The 23,504-nt window shown below is 43.5% G+C and overlaps 1 protein-coding gene across 2 annotated transcripts in view; it reads left to right on the top strand.

Moving 5' to 3' along the window:
- Positions 1–686: 686 nt before the first annotated feature.
- Positions 687–23,504, top strand: part of RBM44 (RNA binding motif protein 44) — a 118,721-nt gene continuing 95,903 nt past the window's right edge. For both annotated transcript variants that reach the window (XR_015732081.1, XM_087885692.1), the window contains exon 1: positions 687–744. Coding sequence is in view for 1 of the 2 variants with exons in the window: in XM_087885692.1 (XP_087741818.1) it covers positions 729–744 (16 nt within the window). In the remaining variant the exon portion in view is untranslated. The remainder of the gene's footprint in view (positions 745–23,504) is intronic.

Below are 23,504 nucleotides of genomic sequence, written 5' to 3'. Positions count from 1 at the left end.
CTAGTGATGCTACAAAACATGGATGGAAATCAAACTCTGAGGTAATTGAAAAATGCTGCGGATCTTTATTTAATTACCAAATTATTTCCTTGCACTTCTAGTAATTCTTGGTAAAACGTTGCATAAGCTGGTGTGATTGTATAAAGAAACTTTTGCTCTCAACAGTTTTGGAATAATGTTTTAATGCAAAATCCTCCCTTTCTCCCCCTCCCCCATTTTGATGGAGAAGCATTAGGGGTCTGATTGATTTTTAAGAGGAAGACCTTGCTCATATTCATTTTATAGATGTTAATTATATTTGTTTTAACTATAAGTAGTATAAATTATTATCTATTGTATAAGTAGTAATTATTATACATTAAAATACATTTCAACAGTCTTTCCTTTCTCCTCTTCATGTGGTATGCCTCCCAAATCGAAGTATGGTAAGGAATCTGTTTCTCTAGTAATTTTAATTCTGGCAAACAATATTAAATGCATATCCTGGTTTCATTTCGTAGATTTAAGTATCTTCCTCAGAACTTTCTGAAGAAATCCAGTGAAAACTTTCATGGCAACAATTGTAAGGCTATCTTAGAACATAATGGTCAAAAACTTAATATACGATTGATTGAAAATTAATAATGGTGGGAATACTTTAATGTTAGGACTTGCAGATACATAATTTTTTATATATTGATCTTTTCAGAATCCTTTGGAATGGAGTAATATCACTAGCAAAGATTTGAATGAAATTCCATACAGGTATGATCTAAAAAAGATGTTTTTCTTTAAAATAACAGATAGTCAATCTACAATCATAATTGAGACTACATTGGTCATAGCAGTTGTTATGCAAGAAATTATATGTCTGCTAAAGAACCATAATCCTGGCATTTTCAGTTGACGTTGTTGTTAAGTGAACTTGCAAGTTGTCATGCAGATGGAATAAAAGCTGTTTGCCAGAAAGACTCCTCATGTGGGACTGAATCCCTCTGAAAGGCAGCCCTTTTTCTCTCAAAGAGGGTTAAGAAGGCCATCCCCAAATCAAAGTAGGATTTTGCACGGAGTGTTTACAGTATAGGGCATTTGCAGCCAATCCCTAGAGAAAAGATTCCTCTAGTTTCTGGAGACTGGCTGCAAATCCTGCTTGAATTTTGGGATGGACCTTTTTCAATCAGTCGCCAAAAACTAGAGGGAGGTCTTTTGGCATCAGCTTGCATTCTTCAACATCATCTATTCCATTCATAGAAGACCTGTGAACTTATCCTCTTCAAAATTAACAAGATTACAGTTAGATCTGAATTAGTGAATAGTTATATTTGAAACCAAATCGAGTACACACAAGTAATTTCTTAAAAGCATTAAAATATTACTACATTCATTAAGGGATTTTATTTTATTTTATTTTATTTGGTCCTTTCAAATTAGTGTTGACTCTTGATGATTACCTGGACTAAACCTGCAGTTTTTTTGGTAAGGTTTTTTGGAAGTAGTTTGGCCTTACCAGCTTCTAGAGCTGAGGAGAATGACTGGCCCAGGGTCACCCAGCTGGCTTTGTATCCAAGCCCAAAACTAGAACTCACTGTTTTTCAAATTCTAGCCTGGTGCCTGAAACCACTACACCAAACTGGTTCCCATCATAGAAGGGATAGTTGACAGAAACAAAAGAAAACACTTTTTCTTAAAGTTTAAAAATAATTTAGTCCATATTTCTTGGTATTAATATTAATTAATATTTCTACTGAAAGGATGATTCAACTATCAAAAGAAATAATTTGTTTGCCAAACTGTTGTAAAGAAACACTACAGAGAGCCGTCAAAGCTGAAATGCAGCTTTTAAAACTTCGTTATCAGATGTTTTATCAGCACTGCTGGCAGACTTGTAGACTTTTTATGAAAGAAAAGGAAAATATAAGGTTTGTAAGAAATGATGTTTAAAATAAATAGGTTCTATATAGAAGACCCAAGATTCGGGTATAAAAATAATACTCATTGTATTATTCCAGAAAAGAGCTGCAGTATAGGTTTGCACCGTTAGTTTTGTAATTTTCTCAGGTTGTGGGTATGCTTGATATTTAAAAGTGTCCCATTGCCACAAAATAAACCTCTTCCTGACTTTCACTTCTTTGTTTTTTCCCCACATCAGCTATACAGATTTTTCCCATTTTTGTTTCCTTCTCCATGTCTCTGCAAGTTTTATATTTTCACCCTGCCACCTCTTATTGTTGGTGTTATTCCTATATATATATATATCTCTGGGTACTAGAAACAATGTGAGAAAATAAAAACGTTCAGAAACCAGAGTTTTCTATGAGGTTATTTCAGTCATCCCTCATTTTTTTCCTAGCATTCCATTCCGATGTGCTTTCCAGGAAGCTAAGGAAGTTATCTAACATGATACAGAAAAGATTGTATGATTCTTTTTTTTTTAAATAATCTTTATTTACATTTTTCATTAAAAAAAGGAAGACAACACACCATATAAATAACATACAGAACAACACAACAAAAAACAAGCATACCTATAAGTAGTACCTTAATACCCTAGTATTCGGTACAGTATATCTATATTATATTCCGGGAGAGACAGAACAACTTGTATACCTTTATAAATCAATTAGGTCTATCCGACCTCACTTTACTTTATAGTATAAGTTTCTCAATAGATACAATTTCTCATCTAGTTTGGGTTATAATTTCCTCTTCTCTAGCCAAATATATAATTTTCCCCAGGATAAACATGTTTGTGCTTGGTCTCTATCTTTTAGTTTTTTTAGTCAATTTATCTGCTTCCGCACATTCTAAAATCTTCTTTATAATTGCCTCCTCTGATGGGATATTTTGATTTTTCCAAAGTTGAGCGTATGTCAATCTCGCCGCTGTGATAATGTGTAATGCAAGATACCATGAGTCTTTTTTAATATTTTCTGGTTTGGAGCCGAGCAGGCATGTCTCTGGTCGCCATTCAATCCTTTGATTTAAAATCTCATTAAGCCATTTTTTTTTATTTTTCCCCAGAATTTTACTGCTTTTGGGCACATTCACCACTGATGGTAGTAGGTGCCACACTCAAACCCACACTTCCAGCATTCAGCAGACTGTCCAGTGAACATTTTAGCTAGTCTATCAGGAGGGAGATGCCACCTGTATAACATCTTGTAGATGTTTTCTTTGTATGCCGTAGAAACTACTAATTTCATATTCCCCCATCAGATCTCTTGCCATTTTTCTAAATGGATTGAATACCCAAAGTTTTTCCCCCAGGCAATCATTGTATCCTTAATTATCTCGTCACCTATCTATTCTCATCAACAATTTATAAGTTTTCGAAATCATGCCTTTTTCTTGGCCCATCAGGATTTTGTCTAATTCTTGCAAGTCAATGTTTATACCTTTCCTATCTCTGTCTTCTTTATATTTAGATTGAATCTGTAGATAGGTCCACCAATCCACTTACAGTCCTTAGAAGATTTACAGATTGTATGATTCTTGAAGGATACTCTCACGATCCCTTTCACTCTTCTGTTCCAAGATTAAATATAGCTATTTCTCAGCATCTCCTCATAGAAATACCACATTTTTCAGACTATAAGCGCACCGGACTATAAGACACACCTTAATTTTTGAGGAGGAAAAGAGGAAAAAAAGCTGTCTCTGCCTAGCAGCATCAGGATCAGCAGCATACTCACTTCCACTCGGATTTTTATAATGAGCAGCACAGATCTTTTTATCCGTTTAAAACAAACCCTATCACTCTATGCACATTTAACTGGAGTAGGTGGGGGATGATTTTCATGCGGGCAGAAGAGGGCACCGAAGGCTCCACTCTCGAGATGCCCCTGTCTTCCTATCTATAGCCGTAGGCGTTGAAAGTCTGGCTTTCTCACAGCAAGGCCCCATAGAGATGCAGAACTTCAGTCCTCCTGGATGCTTCTAACAGGGTGCCAGACTTCCCAGCAAGCCCCTTGCGCCTTTGCTACCTCTGTCAGAACTGATTCCGGATGCGGCCCGGGGAAGTGCGGAGGTCGGGACTCAGTTAGCAAAACAGGCGCTGCGCAGGGGGCGTTAAGGCAAGGCGCTGACACCCAAAAACACTGTTGCCACTATCTCAGCTGCCTCCCCGATTCCAAAAATGGGGCGTGTGGAGGCAAAAAAAGAGCATCAAGTTTTTGGGCGGTTTCAGGCAGCGGAGATTGCAGCAGCAGTGTTTTTGGGTGGCAGTGCTTGCCTTACGCCTCCTGCACAGCGCCCAGCAAGACACCAGTTCCTTGAAGATGCAAGCCCACTCAGCACACTGAAGCCTGCAGGTAGTCTGCACGGACCACCTTCTGATCTGTCCCCGTCCCCACACACACACACACAGCCAGCCGAGGGTTAAGGAAACACTTTGGAACGCACCCAGTTCTTATCTCCCTCTTGGCAGCGATAGACACACCGTCTGCCAAGGGACTTTATTTTCACAAACAGACAGATAAGATACGAACGTTCAAGAAAGTCCAAACAGAAATAATATTCCTCCCAGCAGTTCCGGACGAGGCTTTAGTGACTGTCCAAGGTTTTGCTTTGTTCGTCACAAGGATCCTTTGACCACTACCCTCTATTATATAGTCTCTGGGGTGTGGTCCAGTGACTCAGTGCTAATCCCTAGCACGCCTCCCAAGCTGCTGCAAACGTTTATCACGCCTTCGGAGGCGTGCGTCCAGGAATGATGTTTCATTATCACTTTGACTCGAATCAGCTGTCTCCTCTCCCTCGACCGGCACTTGAGACAATGCCAGAGGGGAGGGGCCTGGAGAGGGAGGCCTGGCTGACTCCTCTTCCTCATGCTCGGAGCTTTCTTCCTCCGATGGGACAGGCTCAGAGGGCGGGGCCACAACACTATCCCCCACCGCAGGGCCCTTCCCCCGGGTCTGACGGTCGGGATGGGGTCGGGACGGGAACTGTTCGTGGAAAGCCCGCACCAGGTCAGGGGCCTGAACGGCAGACGCGTCCACCCAGGTGAAATCCTCGGGCCCGTACCCCTTCCAGGCGATGAGGTATTGGAAGCGCCCCTTCAGCCAACGGGAGTCCCGGATACTGTCCACCTCGTACATCGAGGCGTCGTCCTCGTCGGCTGCGGCTGGGGGGACAGGCGTCGGCGGGCGGCGGAGATGGCTCGCGGGGGCCTCAGGGACCAAGAGGGACCGATGAAAAACAGGGTGGAGCCGCATGGAGCGGGGTAGAGTCAACCGGTAGGCCACCGGATTGATGACCGCCTCGATAGGGAAGGGACCGATAAAGCGTTGGGCCAGTTTCCTCACCGGCCGGTCCGTGGGGAGGTGTTTCGTGGACAACCACACCCGATCTCCTACTTCCAGCGGTGGCGTCGCCCGGCGGGCGCGATCGGCGAACCGTTTATAATCCTCTTTCGCCCGGATCAGCTGCCGCCGCACCAGTTGCTGCACCGCCTGCAGCTCCGAGAGGAAGTCCCGGGTCTCGGGAACAGGGGAGTCCATGATGGTCAACGGGAAAAGCCGTGGATGGTATCCGACGTTGGCATGGAACGGGGTCATCTGGGTGGAGGTGTGTTGGGAGTTATTAAAGGCGAACTCCGCCAGGGGAAGGTACTCAGCCCAGTTGTCCTGCTGCTGGTTGACAAAACAGCGGAGGTACTGCTCCAGTATGCCGATGACCTTCTCCGTGCCCCCGTCAGTCTCCGGATGGTGCGACGACGACAGGCACACCTGCACCTCCAGTGCGGCCATCAGGCTTTTCCAGAAGCGGGCCGTGAACTGGGCCCCGCGGTCCGAAACCACCCGGTCCGGCAGGCCGTGGAGGCGGAAGATATGTTGCAGGAACAGGCGAGCCGTGGTGCGGGCCGAGGGCAGGCCGCGGCACGGGATGAAATGTGCCATCTTCGTGAGCGCATCCACCACCACGAGGACGGTCGTGTACGTAGCGGACAGGGGCAGGTCTGTCAGGAAGTCCATGGAGATGGCTCCCCACGGTCTCTCCGGTGTCGGCAGCGGCTGGAGGAGTCCGGGAGGGGGACCGGACGCGGCTTTGGCCTGTCGGCACGTCACACAGGACGTCACGTAGGCGTGCACGTCGTGCCGTACCCGAGGCCACCAAAAAGTCCGCGTCACCAGGTTCAAAGTCTTAAAGAAGCCGAAGTGCCCCGCCGCGGGGTTGTCATGGCACTGGTTCATGACGAGGGCTCGGAGCGGACTCGTGGGCACGTACAGCCGACCCCGGTGTCTGAGCAAGCCCTCCTCCACGGTCCATGGGGACGCGGGACCGACGTCCGCTCTCCGCTGCTGCGACCAGTCAACCTGTCGCTGCGCTTCCAGCACCTGAGCCCGCAGGTCCACCGGTTCCTGGACCGCGGCCAAGGAGTCCGCTGGCAGCACCGTCCGGGGGGGAAGGGAGTCCTTGGGGCAAAAGTATTCCGGCTTACGGGATAGCGCGTCCGCCCTCTGGTTGAGGTTGCTCGGAATGTATGTGACGTGGAAGTTGAACCGGGCGAAAAACAACGACCACCGGATCTGCCGCTGGTTCAACTTCCTGGCCGTGGTGAGGTGCTCCAGGTTCCGATGGTCCGTCCGCACCTCCACCTGGTGTCGGGCCCCCTCGAGGTGATGTCGCCAAGCCTCGAACGCGGCCTTGATGGCCAGCAACTCCTTTTCCCAGATGGTGTAGTTGCGCTCGGAAGGGTTGAGTTTCCGGGAGTAGTATGCGCAGGGAAAAAGAGTGCCGCCATCCACCGGAGCCTGTAGCAGCACCGCCCCAATCGCCACGTTGGACGCGTCCGTCTCCACCACGAACGGACGGTGTGGATTGGGGTGCCTCAGGACTGGCTCCGTGAGGAAGGCCTGCTTGAGGACCTCGAAGGCCTGCTGCTGCGGGGGCCCCCACTGGAACGGGACCTTCTTCCGAAGGAGCTGGGTCAACGGCAAGGTCAGGGTGGCGAAGCCCGGAATGAAGGTCCGATAGTAGTTGGCGAATCCCAACAGACGCTGGACGTCCTTCACCCGACGCGGGGGTTCCCAACTGCACAAGGCCTCCACCTTGCGCGGGTCCATCGCGATGCCCTCGGGGGTGATGATGTGCCCGAGGAACTCTATGGAAGTCTGGAAGAAGTAGCATTTCTCCAACTTCGCATAGAGCTGGTGCTCCCGCAGGCGCTGCAGGACCTGGCGGACATGCTGGAGGTGACTTTCCGGGGTCCGGGAATAGATCAAAATGTCATCCAAGTAGATCACCACGAACCGATCCAGCATGTCCCGGAACACATCGTTCATCAAGTGCTGGAAGACCGCGGGGGCGTTGGTCAATCCGAACGGCATGACGGTATACTCGAAGTGTCCGTACCGAGTGCCGAACGCTGTCTTCCACTCGTCCCCCTCTCTCACGCGCACCAGGTTGTAGGCCCCTCGGAGATCGAGCTTAGTGAAGATCGAGGCCTCCCGCAACCTCTCCATAAGCTCCGGGATCAGCGGCAGGGGGTAGCGATTTCGCACTGTGATGGCGTTCAAGCGCCGGTAGTCGCAACACAGGCGCAAGTCCCCCGTCTTCTTTTTAACGAAGAGGACCGGGGCCGAGAGCGGGGAGGTCGAAGGCCGGATGAACCCACGGGCCAGGTTCTTTTCCAGAAAGTCCCGTAAGGCGGCCAGCTCGGGCTCCGACATGGAGTACAGGCGTCCCGAGGGCAGGGGTGCGTTGGGCATTAGGTCCACCGCACAGTCGTAGGGTCGGTGCGGGGGCAAGCGGTCCGCCTCCTTCTCGCTGAACACGTCGGCGAAGGGCGTCAGCTCCGGAGGCAAGGAGGCGTTTGGGGCAGAGACGTCCTGGCCGGCGCAGGTGTGGCGAAGGTGGTCGACACACTGCAGGCTCGGGAACGAGATGGCGTTTCTCGACCACGCCACCTGAGGGTCGTGCGCCCGAAGCCAGGCCATCCCCAGGACCAAGGGAAAGTGCAGATCCGCCGTTACGTAAAACTGGATCGCCTCCTCGTGGTTTCCAATGGCGAGGCGCAAGGGCTGGGTAGCGGTTTTGATGGGCCCCGCCACGAGTTCCCGCCCATCTATAGTTTCGACCCTCAACGGAGGGTCCACTGGAACCAAGGGGACTTTGTAATGGGCCACAAAGGCCTGGTCCATAAAGTTCGTGGTGGCCCCCGAGTCCACCAGCGCGTGCACCTGGAGCCCCTCCGACCGGTTAGCCAACAACACCCGGGTGTTCAAAATCAGGTGCCGAGGGGGCTCACAGTCCACAGCCGCCGACTCCGGCGGGGCATGGTCACGTGCCTGACCCAGAGTTTCCCCTAGGCCAGGCCTGGCCCGTTTCCCGGCTGATCACGCCGAGACTCCGGAACAGGCTTGAGCGGTCCACTCCGCTTCCGGGGACACGAGGCGGCAAAATGTCCCGCCTCGCCGCAATAGAGGCACAACCCCCCTTGACGTCTCCGCATCCGCTCCTGGGCCGTCAGTTGAGGTCTGGCTGCTCCGAGCTCCATGGGCTCCTCAGCCGTCGCCACAAAACGCTGTACGGTCCGGAGCGCTGTCGGTGCGAAACGCGGGGGTGCCGACGCTGTCGATGGTTCCGGAAGAGCCCGACGGGGCCGTCGCCGTTGCAGGCGGGCGTCGATGCGCAGGCATTGGGTCACCAGCGCGTCGAGAGTCGGTGGCGCCTCCACACGAACCAGCTCGTCCTGCATCTCATCGGAAAGGCCGTCCTGGAAGGCGTCCATCAGCGCCACCTCATTCCAAGCCGAATCCTGGCCTAGCAGTCGGAACTCTGCAATATAGTCCTGCAGGGGGCGCTTGCCTTGGCGGAGGTCCTTGATGCGCCTTGCTGCCGTCTGCACCCTGAGGGGATCCTCAAACATGGTGCGCAGGTGTTGTAAAAAGCCCTGAAAGTCCAGAAGCAAGGGGCTATCTTGCAACAACAGGGGCGTGGCCCATCGGGCGGCAGTGCCAGAGAGGGAGCTGATAACAAATGCCACCCGAGCCCGGTCATCCGGAAAATCCTCCGGCCTCATCGCCATAAACAGTTGGCATTGTCCCAAGAAGGCCGGAAACATCTCCTGCTGCCCAGAAAACCTATCTGGCACGTTCACTGGGCATCTCGGACGGGGAGGGGGAGGAGGTGGAGCTGCAGGAGCATTTCCCAAAGCAAGTTGGGCAGTTAGCTGTGCTACTTGCTGTTGCAGAAGCTGATTGGCCTGCAGTATCTGCTGTAACTGCTGCTGCAGCTGTTGGTCCATCGTGGGTTAACGATGGAGTATGGGGTGACGAACAAGATGATCTGTCCCCGTCCCCACACACACACACACAGCCAGCCGAGGGTTAAGGAAACACTTTGGAACGCACCCAGTTCTTATCTCCCTCTTGGCAGCGATAGACACACCGTCTGCCAAGGGACTTTATTTTCACAAACAGACAGATAAGATACGAACGTTCAAGAAAGTCCAAACAGAAATAATATTCCTCCCAGCAGTTCCGGACGAGGCTTTAGTGACTGTCCAAGGTTTTGCTTTGTTCGTCACAAGGATCCTTTGATCACTACCCTCTATTATATAGTCTCTGGGGTGTGGTCCAGTGACTCAGTGCTAATCCCTAGCATGCCTCCCAAGCTGCTGCAAACGTTTATCACGCCTTCGGAGGCGTGCGTCCAGGAATGATGTTTCATTATCACTTTGACTCGAATCAGCTGTCTCCTCTCCCTCGACTGGCACTTGAGACAATGCCAGAGGGGAGGGGCCTGGAGAGGGAGGCCTGGCTGACTCCTCTTCCTCATGCTCGGAGCTTTCTTCCTCCGATGGGACAGGCTCAGAGGGCGGGGCCACAACACCTTCACCCTATGCCGCGCAGCAGCATAAGGGGAGAAATCTCGGGAAGTTAAGGAGAAGTCTGCTGTTGTAGGGAGTGGGGAGCTCCAGTCCTTGCACAAGCTGTGAAGGCAGCTGTCAGAATTGCTGGAACCGCTTCCAGATTCGGAGAAGATGGCTAAAGGGGAAAAAGAAAACTCGGCACGTTGAGAAGACACACACTTGGGCAGGGCCAGCTGTCAAGAGGGAAAGCTGTGCAGAACGGCTCTTCGTTTAAGAGAGTCAAATACACAGCTTTTTCCATCCGATCGGCAGATTCTTCGGAGTCCCAGATTCCTTGGAGGGGAATAGGAAGAAAGGGGTGCCCTGTAGAGTACCTCTCAGTGGCAGTTGAGAGTGCGAATGGTAGGAAAGCCTCGGAGAAGTCAAACGGGGGAAGAATGGCGGCCCATGATGGTGGCCGTGAAGAAACAACAACAGGCAGCTGGACAACATTAAACATAGTTCTAAAGACTATGTCGATTATCCATCCCTGGTTCTTGGGGGGGAGAAATTGTCCCCCTCAGAACGGGTTTGCAATTTGGGTGTCCTCCTAGACTCACAGCTAAGATTAGAGCAACATTTAGCAGCTGTGGCTAGGGAGACCTTTGCACAGGTTTGCCTGGTGCACCAATTGCGACCCTACTTGGATCAGGAGGCTCTCCTCACAGTCACTCATGCCCTTGTCACCTCACGGTTAGATTATTGCAACGCGCTCTACATGGGGCTACCCTTGATGAGTGTTCAGAGACTACAGTTGGTCCAGAATGCAGTTGCGTGAGCTATCGTGGGTGCACCTAGATATACCCACATTATACCAATTCTCTGCGAACTGCACTGGCTCCCTATTGGTCTCCGGCCACAATTCAAGGTGTTGGTTGTTACTGTTAAAGCCCTACATGGCTCAGGGCCAGGGTATCTTCAAGACCGCCTTCTACCGCATAGCTCCCAGCGACCAGTAAGATCCTACAGAGTTGGTCTCCTCCAGGTCCCGTCAGCTAAACAATGCCGGCTGGCGGGCCTGGGGGGGGAGGGCCTTCTCTGTGGCTGCCCCAGCTCTCTGGAACCAGTTACCTCCTGAGGCCTTGGACTACCCCCACCCTATTGGCCTTCCGGAAAGCGGTGAGGACCTGGGTTTTCCAGCAGGCCTGGGGCCGTTGATCTCGCTGTTCAATCTTGTGAGATCCGGCCATGGATGGTGTACATGTGTTTTTTAATGTTTTTAAAATGCTTTTATAAAGTTTTCTTTAAAAAAAATTATGTCACTGTTAGTATTATTTCTGTTGTAAGCCGCCCAGAGTCCCTTGGGAGTTGGGCGGCATAGAAATATGATAATTAAATTAATTAAATTAAATTAAATTAAATTAAATTAAATTAAATTAAATTAAATTAAATTATAAATTAAATTAATTATTAAACTAAACTAAACTAAACTAAACTAAACTAAACAACTAAACTAAACTAAACTAAACTAAACTAAACTAAACTAAACTAAACATTAGCAGTGGACTAGCTGGACAACAGAGAGACGGATCTGGGCAAAAGTGATCTTGCCAGCCTCTGTGAGTGACCGGGGGTGAAGATCTTCTCAGGGGATTGCAAAGAGGGAAGAGTCAGAAGGAGGCCCAAGGAAGGACAAAATTTCCTCTGTAGTAAAGTGGCGAACAGCAAGTGGGGGCCAAAAAAAGAGACCATTTCAATGCAATAGATATCACTGGCAGCGTGAGGGAAAAGAGAAAGAGGAAACGTACCATTATTGCTGATTTAAGTAGACAATTTAGTTTGGGAGCGAAAGTGCTGACTAATCAGAAAATGCAGGCATTTTGAAGTAAGACTGACTGTTTTTTTTTTTAATTGAAAAAGTTTTTCAAATACAAATTTTCCCCCTTCCCCCCCCTCTCCCTAACCCCCCTCACCCCCCCTTCCCCTTTGACTTCTTCATAATAAACCCAAATTCATAACAGATTATATCATACTTTGCTATCCACTTACTCCATCTCCATATACTGACCCTTTCTTTCTAATAAAATTATCATACCCCCCTTATACTATGCTGTAATATGCATTTCAAAGTGACATTCTATTATAACAATATCTAGTAACTCCTGATTTAACATAATGATATTATTATATCTCCCAATTTAACAATTTCCGCTCGTGATCTACCCTTTTACTACCCCCCATACGATATAACATTTCAAAGCATACTTCCGCTCTAAAACTATTCAATAAATCCTAATTTAACACTTATTCAATTCAACTAATTTCCTTCCCCCTTCATTACATACATTCAGATCTAAACATAATATCCCTTTTCTTTAAACTAAACAATCCGTAACCTATCCTATCTCCACCCACTTTCCTACAAAATTGCCATAATTATTCTTAATATCTTTATTCTTCTGCCCACTCCCCTAGAAAAATATTCCCTCAATTTCCGGCGGCTCCGTAGGACGTTGAGGACGCTCCCTGGGTGAGCGCTAGCCCCGCGACTTTGTTAGCCGCTAGAACAGCAAAAAATCAGCTGTCTAGCGGCGAAGAACCTTCCCCCCTGGGAGAAGAGGGGGAAGTGAGCAGCCAGGTGCAGGGTAGAGCTCCATAAGAGCCCTAGAATTAATTCTGGGGCTCGAAAAGTGCGAGCTCCCCAAGAACCTGGGAAAAGCTCCAAAGCCTCTGCCAGAAGGCAGAGCAAAACGCCACGTCCGCCCCTGCTTTTAATTGATACAAAGAGAAAATTGAAGCAGGCAGAACAAAAACAGGAGACTACATAATTGCAACTACTTACACTTTAATTCCTTTGAACATCGTTTCTTTTCGAGCCTATAAGAGCGGAGCTGGAGTGGAAAGGGAGGGGAAGATGGCGCTGGCTCATTAAGACAAAGAGACGAAAGTGAAACTTAAGAAGAAAGTTGTTACAGGCTTGTTAACTCATTAATGCCTATCAGTTAACAACTCCGCTTAAAAATTTTTTGGATTTAATCTTATATCCTGGACTTTGGGAATTAAAATTTAAAGATCTTAAAGATTTTCTGATTTTTTCTCGCTGGCTATAAGAACTGTTCCTGAGACTGTGTAATTTTAAAATGGCTTCAAAGCAGACAAAATTGGTGTTGCCTAAAGCAGCGAGTGCGGGAAGTTCCCCAGCTCAAATTAGCAGGTTGCAAACCTTCTTGCCTCCGGCAGATACACAAGCTCAATTACAACCACAGTTACAACCACAAGCACAAATGTTAACACTTGAGATGTTTCAGGAAGCCATGAAAGAAATCAAAGAAGGTTTTAAAGAGGACATTGCATTTGCATTGAAAGGAGTCTCAGATCAAATGGAAGAAATGAAGGACATAATCAAGACAAGAAATCAACATATAAGGGAAGATATAGCCTTTGCACTCCAGGGACTGGCAAAACATGTTAGTTATGTAGAAGATAGAATTGATGAGGTTGCTCAAGCTAATGAGATTTTAGATGGTAAAGTTGAGGAATCACAAACTAAGATTGACAAAGCAGAAGCTGAAATGTTGTTGACACAATATAAGATGATGGAATTTGCCGTGAGAATAAGAGGCTTGAAAGAAAATCCGAAGGAAAATCTGAAAGAGATCTTTGAAGATGCTCTGGCACAATTTATAGGAGTGTCCAGAGGTGAACTCGAATGGCAAATGGATCGGATCTATCGTGTTAATTCATGGGTAGCTAGACAAAGGAAACTACCAAGAGATGTTGTGATTTATTTTGTCACTAGAAGGATTAGAAATGAGATTTTACAAGCTGCCTATAAAAACAAGTTGCAAGTGGCAGGACAAGAAGTTGCAGTATTTAAAGAAATACCACCCAAAATGCTGAAATCCAAGAAAGAGTATGCTTTTCTGGTAGATGAGCTGAGGAACCGACAGGTAATCTTATTTTATAAGTTGATACTTAAATTTTATAAGTTGATACATACAAAATTATTACATTGGGATTATAATTCATGTATACTGATGGGAGATTGGAACGGAGTGTTAGACCCTAGTATTGATAAGAAAAGAATAGTACAATCTACCAAATTGCGATCTAGACTGCCTAAGACTTTTTTTGATATGATGGAGGATATGGAATTAAGAGACATCTGGCGTGAAAGGAATTATAGAGAACAAGATTTTACATTTTTTTCAGATAGACATCAATCCTTTTCAAGAATTGATTTTATATTAATTACAAATGATTTTTTTTCCAGGGTAAAGAAGATAAAGATTTGTCCCAGAATTTTAACTGATCACAGCCCAGTTTGGATGGAACTGGAGTGTGGGGAAAGAGTTAGGAGATCTTGGCGGTTAAATGAAAACCTTTTCAGATATGAGAAAAATGTAATAGAATGTAAAAAACTAATGAAGGAATTTTTTGTTTTTAATATGAACAAGGGAACATCTATGGATATGGTATGGGATGCTAGTAAAGCATATATGAGAGGAGTTCTGATAAATATGAATAATGCTTATAGGCGTAAACAAGTGGAGAAAAGGAGGGAATTAGAAGAAGAGATTAAGAAAAAAGAAAGGGTGTTAATTGATAACCCAGGGGATAAGAAAATTAAAGAAGAGATCAGTTTATTACGTGGGCAATTTAATATGATGCTTTCAGACCAAGTGGCAACCAATCTACAATATGCTAAACATAATACTTTTTGTAATGCAAATAAACCAGGTAGATGGTTGGCATACATGCTGAGGAAAAAACAAAAATCTCGTACCATAGAGAAAATAGAGTATAAAGGTAAAGAGCTGTATCATCAAAATATGATTAAAAAGGCATTTTTAGAATTTTATGCAAGATTGTATACTGCAGACAAAATACAAGGTGCAGAGGTAGAGACATACCTGGATAGACAGAATATTCCAATAGTTACAGAGGAACAAAGAGAACGGTTAAACCAATTAATAACAGAGGAGGAGATCCTCTCAACAATTAAACAGTTAAAAACTGGTAAGGCTCCTGGTACGGATGGATTAACAGCTGTGTACTATAAATATTTACAATTGGAGATGGTTTTACCTCTTAAAGAATTATTCAATAGAATTCAGCTGGGTGAAGGGGTACCACCTTCATGGAAAACAGCTTTTATTTCGTTAATTCCAAAAGAAGATCAAGATTTGACACAACCCAAAAATTATAGACCTATATCCTTATTGAATACAGATTATAAAATATTTGCTAAGATATTGGCAAATAGGTTAATGCTAGTAATGCAGAAGACGATTCATGCTGACCAAACTGGTTTTATACAAGGTAGACAAATGAAAAATAATGTAAGACAAATTGTTGACATATTGGAACATTTGGAAAGGAATAACCAAATCCCTGCGGTGCTTATATTTCTGGATGCGGAAAAAGCTTTTGATCGATTAGATTGGCAATTTTTATTGAGAGTGGTCAATAGGATGCAATTTGGGAATTGCTTTATGCAGTCCATAAAAGCAATATATCAGGAACAGACAGCTCAGATAATTATTAATGGCAGTTTGACAGAAACTTTTAAAATTGAAAAAGGCACGAGGCAGGGATGTCCCTTATCGCCATTATTATTTATATTAACTTTGGAGTTGCTGTTAAATAAAATACGTAATGCAGATGGGATAAAGGGAATCAAAGTTAGAGATTATGAATATAAGATACGGGCATTTGCAGATGATTTGGTTATGACCTTAACTCATCCAGTGGAATCAACAAAGGTTTTGATTGATATAATAAAACAGTATGGTCAAGTATCTGGGTTTAAGATAAACATTGGAAAAACAAAGATGATAGTTAAAAATATGACAGCTAATCAAAAAGAGGAGTTACAAAGGGTAACAGGATGTGAAATAGTTAAAAAAGTCAAGTATTTAGGAGTTTATATTGCATCTTCTAATGGTAAATTGTATAAGTATAATTATGAATTGATATGGCATAAAATACAAGTTGAAATGGATAAATGGAAAAAACTACAATTGTCCTTGCTGGGTAGAATAGCAGTTATAAAAATGAATGTGTTGCCTAGGTTTTTGTTCCTCTTTCAAATGATACCAATACTAAAAAAGGATGCCAACCTGGAAGAGTGGCAGAAAGGTATTAATAAGTTCGTATGGCAAGGTAAGAAACCAAGGATAAAATTGAAAATAATGCAGGACATACGAGAAAGAGGAGGACTGAAAATGCCAAATTTAAAATTGTACTATGAAGCAGCTGTTTTATCAGCAATTAGTGATTGGATTAATTTAACAAATGGAAGGATATTGAATATTGAAGGGTATGATCTGGTCTATGGTTGGCATGCTTATTTAGTGTATGGAAAAAGGGTGGATAGAGCATTTAAGAGTCATATACTGAGAAATGCTTTATTGCGTGTCTGGAAGAAATATCAATATAAGTTAAATGAAAAAATACCTATATGGACAGCACCCAGGCACGCAATAGAGAATACGAGTATAGAATGTAGACAGGATGTAATTACGTATAAAGATATTCTCATTATGGAGGGAGGTATATTAAAATTAAAATCTGTGAATGTGTTGAAAGAGGAGAAAATAATTCAAACATGGTTTCAATATGTACAATTACAAGCCAGATGGAGAAAAGACCAGAAAACTGGTGTTATACAAAGTGATGAAAATTTAATTAAACAAATTAGAGATCAAAGCCCAATGCATATAAAAAGATTGTATAATATACTGATAGAGATGGACTCGGAAACAGAGCTAGTTAAGGACTGTATGATAAAATGGGCGCAGAATTTTGAACAGCCAATAATGATGGAAACGTGGGAGAAAATATGGGTAACAAATGTGAAATTTACCAAAGCGCAAAATTTAAGGGAGAACTTTTATAAAATGTTTTATAGATGGCATCTAGATCCAAAAAAGTTATCTCGTATGTATCCGAATGTACAACCAAAATGTTGGAGATGTAATTGTGAGGATGCTACTTATTTTCACATTTGGTGGACATGTAAAAAGGTTAAAGCGTTTTGGATTAAAATCTGGTGGATTTTACAAAATATTCTTAAAAAGAGGTTGAAATTTACACCACAGCTGTTTCTTTTGGGTATAGTTACGGATTGTACAGTTATAGAGACTAAATTGATTTTGAATTTAATAACTGCAGCAAGACTGTTGGTGGCACAATATTGGAAGAAGCAAGATTTACCTACAATCCAAGAGTGGACAATGAAAGTTATAAATCTAGCGGAAATGGCAAAAATCTCGGCGTACCTGAAGGATCATTCAAATGAAAGATATTTAAGAGATTGGAGAAGGTGGATAGATTATATTCAAAATAAATATCGGAATAAGAAATTGCAGATAGGTTATGAATGATTATATAGATATTTAGTGTGTCTTTAAGTAATAAAGCTAGGCGGGTAATTAGGGAATTGAAGAAACAAGAGATGTGAAATGTCATAATTGTTTAGATTAGGATTGATTATGATTGTTGAAGTTTATACCCTGTAATTTGTTCTGGGAAGGGGAGGGGGGAGGGGGGAGGTTGAGGTAGGGAAGGGGGGGGGTATATGTAAACTTTTTGTAAAACTTTTCAATAAAAAAAAAAAAAGAAAAATATTCCCTTATGTAAATAAAATCCTAAAAGAAAAAAAAAACTTTTTGCTTGTAATCCATATAACATCTTCTGTAATATCCTTCAACTGGATGATAAATTCCATCACCCATGTTAGGGTAACATCGCATCCTTATTCCAACAGTATTTTCAGAATCTTCAATTACCATCTGCCCCCATCAGTAACGAATATCTTCATATTGGAAGAAAGAAACAAAAAAAGCCCCCAACAACCACCCGAGTGACTTTATAATTATATTCCGTATAATGTTTATGGAGGTATCTTTTATCCAGATTATTAATTCCAACCATCGTAATAGGGTAACAACCAGATCTTCTGCGTGCCCCAATCCAGTAAATCTCTTGCCATATAACTCGACATACACGTAATATATTTATCCGGAAATCCAAAAATCAAACAAGATGTTTCCAACCATTCAATTTAAGGCCTTTTTCACACCCCAAAATAATTCAGCACTGCAGAGATCTGCCCTTTCCTCAGGATAAAATAAACCAATGCTTTGCCAATTATCTTTTCATATATTCAGTCCTCTCATAAGTAACTGGCATTACTGTTGTTTAGTTTAAAAGTTTTTATGTTTGTGAGACCTACTTCTTCTTTTCTTGACTTTTTGTGGGTTGGATCTCCATCCTAAATTCCTTTCTGTAGATTGTATATCAACTATTTGGTTTTGCTGGTGTATAACTTGATCCTGTTGGGTTTGCTTTTGTGGCTGAGATCTTTCTGGTTCTGTAAATTGTATATCAACTAATTGACTTCCATGCTGGTTTGTGGTTTGACAAATCATTGCAATAGGATCCGGAACCGCCTCTCTTATATTAAATAATCCAGCTGAGACCTCTGAAAGAGAATCCAAAAGCGGCTCATCTGTGGAGACCTCTTTAACTTGTTGTTTCTTCATTGTCTCCATCTCCTTCTGCTTTTCTTGAATTTCTGTCTCTTGTTGATTTTGCTTTTTAAGTACTTTATGATAAAATTCTTCCGCTTTTTCAACAGTATTTATCTGATATCTTATTCCTTGATATCTCAGTATTATACCCACTGGGACATCCCACCTGAATAGAATATTTTGTCTTCTTAACTCAGTCACCAAAAAACCAAATTTCTTTCTATCTCTTACCATCTTAGGCGGCAATTCCTTAAATATCCAGATTTTTCTCCCATTCAGTTGTAAAGTAGAATTAAAAGATTTTTGCACAATATCATTCCTTATCTCTTTATCTGTAAAGTAAATCACCACATCTCTAGGCAGTTGCCTTTGTTTTGCAATCCAGGAATTCACTCTATAAGCCTTATTAATTTTACTGAATACCTCCTCAGGATGAACCTTTAAGATCCCAGCCAAAACTTGAGCAGATGTTTTTCTTAAATCATCACTATAATTTTCCTGTAAGCCTCTAATTCTGATCGCAAATTCTGTGATTCTGTATTGCAGCATTACAACCTCTCTTTCAATTCCTTGCTTTATATCTTCTGCATTATAAGTCTCGTGGCCAGCTTCCTTTTTAGACTTTAGTTCTGAGCTATTATCTCGAATATTTATTAAGTCCTTTTCAATTCTTAGTATTTTATTGTCCAAATTATCAATTTTCTCCATTTTAGACTCTAACAATTTAATATTTGTATCCAGCTTTATAACAATTTCTGAAAAACCATTAGTCACTGTTACAATCTTTTGTTGCAAATTGTCATACTTTTGTTGTATCATTTCTTTAATTTCCTGCCTTAAATTTTCGAATTTCTGGTTCACAGTCTCATAACATTTTGCCATTTCCTCCTGAATAAATTCTTTTAAATTAAAACCATTCTGCAAAGTCTGTAGGCTCAGAGCTTGCTCAAGCAGTTGCGAGTGGGGGAGCACCCCCCCCTTCTTGTCTATCAGATTTCATTAGTAACGCCATCCTTCCAGCAGGCTGTTCTTTTTTACCCCCCAAACAAGATCAAGTACAAATCTCCAAGAAGAGAGGAACTTAAAATAACTTTTTCTTTCAAATTGTAGCTAACAGTATATATTCCACTACTTTGTATCTGTTATGGAAGGACTCTTAGTTTCAGCTTTCTTCTACTTCTCAAGCCTCAGTGGCCATTTTAAAGCTTTTTTTTTTTCTTCTTTCACTTTAAAATGCTTGTAAATTCATTAAGGATACTTGCGATTTAGGGTCCAAAATCCAAGTCTCATCTTTTTTAATAAGTCCATCTGTTAGTTTCGTTAGTTAATCCGGTTCCAGCGCCTAGCTCTGCAAAAAAAAGCAGATTGCACTCGATGCCCGGAGCGGCGGCAAGGGACAATAGGGAGCTCCAATCCGCCCGTCCCCAAGAGTTAAAAAAAGACTCTGGGGACTTCGCAGAGGGCTCTACCCACCCCCGCCCGCTCAGACTCACATTTCCATCAGGAAATGGAGTTTTTCGAGCCGCCTTTCAGATGTAAAGGCGGCTCTTTTACAGGCAACGGGGCGGCGGTCACAGAGGACCGTCTGGCGGCGCCAGAAGCCAGACAGGAAGTCAAGACTGACTGTTAACTAGGATAATAGGGAGCAAGAGACACCTACTGGCCGAGGAAAAAACTGGAGACAATTTAAGTAAGGAGAGGCAATTTAAAGAGGAACAACATATTTTGGAGGGCCTGCCAATAACTGACATAAATTGAGGAAACTTAAGGAGTAAATTTGGATGTGAAAATTTAATGAAATAATCGTAGCGGAACTTTTTCAAGAGGAAATCATCTCTCTAATTATTATTGTTCCTTCTATGCAATCTTTGGACTACTATTTTATTAACTCCACCACCTACTGCATTAATTATTGATATTATTAAGTGATTTAATTATAGATTTTTTTATTAATTAATTGTTGACTAAGGGGAAGGTTTGCAGACTGTAGTTGGGGTAGGAAAGATCAAGAAAGGAAGTTAAAGAATACATAAGAGACATTTAAAAACAAAATAGTGAAAGCTGCAAAGCATTGAGAATTAACTAGTTGAAAGAGTGATAGTTGAAGGGTGCTGGAGGAAACTAAGAGAAATATAAGGAAGTGGGGAAGTCAATTTAAAGTAGTATTAAAAATGACAAGTATCCCCAATTTGACAAGAATTGGTGCAGGAAGGAGGCAAGGAGCTTAAACTACAACAATGGATCTAAATCCAGCAGGGCAAAGATCTATTGAAGGAATGCTACAGAGAGATAGATCAAACTCATTTAAGGATCTACAACAGATGCTACAAACACTGCAGGAGGTTATGTTAAAGAACCATGAGGATTTGAAACGAGAGATAGGAGAAGTAAGGAATGACATGGGAGAAATGAAAGAAAAGATGAGATCAATGGATGATAAATTTGAATGCTTCCAGCAACAAATTCTAAAAAATGAACAAAAATTACAGGAGATGGAATGGGAAGGGAAGAAAAAAAAGCGAAGGAGATGGAAGAAAGATTAATTCAAGCCACTAGAGATCTCGAACAGACAATAATCCAATTGGAAATAGATAAGGCTGCCCATTTTCTACGATTTCAGAATGTGTGGGAAGAAAAGAATGAGGACCTTCTGGAGATGATGGTGGAGCTATTGGCAGGAGCATTAGGAATTGGGAAGGAAGAAACGATTAATGAAATGGATGAAATTTATGCACATGGACATAATCTACCTAGAGAAGTACATATTAGATTCGTTAAAAAATCGATCCGCCATGAGATTCTCCATAAAACCAGAAAAGATTCACTAGAGTTACAAGGAAGACAGCTTGTGGTGCTCAAACAAGTCCCAAGAAGGGTAAGAGACTTAAGACGACCCTACCAAACACTTACAGCAAAACTAACAAGGAAAACATAAAATTTTTGGTGGCTGACTCCGGAAGGGATTATGATATCTTGGGGAGAAAGAAGGTTGAGATTGGACATGGTGGACAAAGTAGAAGAGCTTTATAGACAAAATTTTGGCAGTGAGATTGAATTGGAGGAAAGAGAAAGAAGGGAAGAAGGAGAACTAGGAGGACAGTCACCAAATAGGGGGGACTCCCAAATCAAGAAAAAAGAGAATGGGAAAGGAGAGAATGTGGATAACAGAAAAGACAATGATGGTGGACGTAAGGAATATAAAGAAGTCAAGACAAACAAGGGCAACAAGAGCTAAGTATAAGTAGAGGTTTTCAAGAAGCGTTAGCAATTCTATCATTAAATGTTAATGGGTTAAATTCTCCAGAGAAAAGGAAAAACTTCTTTAGTAAATTGTATAAGACAAATGTGGATATAATAGTGCTGCAAGAGACGCACATAAAAAAGCAGCATCAGTAACTATTAAAATGCTCTTAAGTTCGGAAAGATGTTCATATCTTCATCGCAGCAGAAGAAAGGGGGAATTGTAATGTATGTAAAAGAGGGTATTTTGGCCAAACAGATGTATAAAGATGAAGAGGACAGAATATTGATAATAGAATTAACTGTGGAGGGGAAAAAACTGATGTTAGTTGGAATATAGGCGCCAAATGAGGGCCAAAAACTATTTTATAAGAAACTGTATAACATGATTAGAGACTTAGAATGCAATAATTTGTGTATAATTAGTGATTTCAATGCGATTGTAGATAGAGAACTAGACTATAGAAATGACAGATGAAAAAGAAAGGTGTTAGAAAGATATTACCTAATTCAATTTCCGAGATGGTGGAAGAATTTTTTTTTTTAATTTGATTTATATGCCGCCCTTCTCCGGAGACTCAGGGTGGCTTACAATGTGCTCAGCAATAGCCTTCATCCTTTTGTATATTTATACAAAGTCAGCTTATTGCCCCCACAACTGGGTCCTCAATTTACCTACCTTAGAAAGGATGGAAGGCTGAGTCAACCTTGAGCCTGGCGAGATTCGAACCTGCAGTAATTGCAGGCAGCTGGTCTTAATAACAGGGTGCTTTAGACTACTGTACTACCAAGGCTCCTTGGTAGTTGGAGGGAAAGAAATGGGGATAAGAAACAATATACTTATTAGTCAGGTAGACATCAATCTTGGTCTCAAATTGATATGGTTTGGGCATCGACAGACTTGAATCTGGGAATTGAGGAAGTTAATATTGACATAAATTCGTAGGCAGACCACAATCCCATTAAAATTAAATGGAAAGGCAAAAAAAGACTAGGTGGATCCTAAAAAAACAATCTTGAATCAAAATGAATTTAAATTAAAGATGGATGATCAAATGAGTTTGTCGAGCCTCGGTTGGGTCTTGCTATCACTGGGGAGGACGACGAGGAGGGGGCGAGCTGCTGGACTCTCCGGGGGTGTGTCATCAGCTGTTTGAGAAGTTTTTACCACTCGCACACAAAACGAAGCAAACACTTTCATCGGAGATCGGGGGGGCATGGAGTATGCAGATGATGATGCCTTGTGATGTAACAGAGGTGCGCTCCTCCTACAGGCCAGCTAGGGGAAGGAGGGATGATGTTGACTGCTTGATTGCCAATTGATTTATTGCGCTCCTCCTACAGGCCAGCTAGGGGAAGGAGGGGTGATGTTAACTGATTGCCAATTGATTTATTGCTGCGTATATAAAAGGCGCTACACTGCAATTGCGTGTAGCGCTAACTTTAACCCTTGTTTCCGGCTTGTGCCTTTCTCCTGCCTGTGTTTGCTGTGCTGAACCTAATTAAAGAAAAAATGCAACTGCTTTATTCCGTTCTGGTGGTGGCTTGTTTCCAGTGCAGTTGGGTGGACTGGCCGAGAGAAAGTTAGCGCTCCCCCACCCACCAATTTCAACTGCCTACGTTCCCTAGCTGCGGTCCGGCGAGAAAGGCTGTCAGTGATGGCAGAAGGGACGGCGCTAGGTGATTCGGAGTTGGAGGTCCCTCTAGAGGCTGATGAGGAGGAGATGGTTGTGGAAGAGGAGAAGCTACAAACCGCAAACCCCCACCAACCGGTGGTCAGACCCAAGCTGCGCCAGCTACGTGAGGAGGACTGTGTGGAGACAGCTGGTGCGCAGAGTCAAGGGCTAGACCTTTCGGGACAGGTTTCCGGTGGGGGCTGGTGGCCTAGTTCTACTCATACCGGGTCCCCCCCGGTTGGGTCTGTCATTTAGAGGTTGGCGGGAGAGACGTTGGAC

The sequence above is a fragment of the Pantherophis guttatus genome, chromosome 1 (genome assembly GCF_059756535.1).
Source record: "Pantherophis guttatus breed Tessera chromosome 1, ASM5975653v1, whole genome shotgun sequence".
Taxonomy (NCBI): Eukaryota; Metazoa; Chordata; class Lepidosauria; order Squamata; family Colubridae; genus Pantherophis; species Pantherophis guttatus.
Note: the sequence above shows the minus strand (reverse complement) of the source record. Positions and strands in the feature narration are given on the sequence as shown.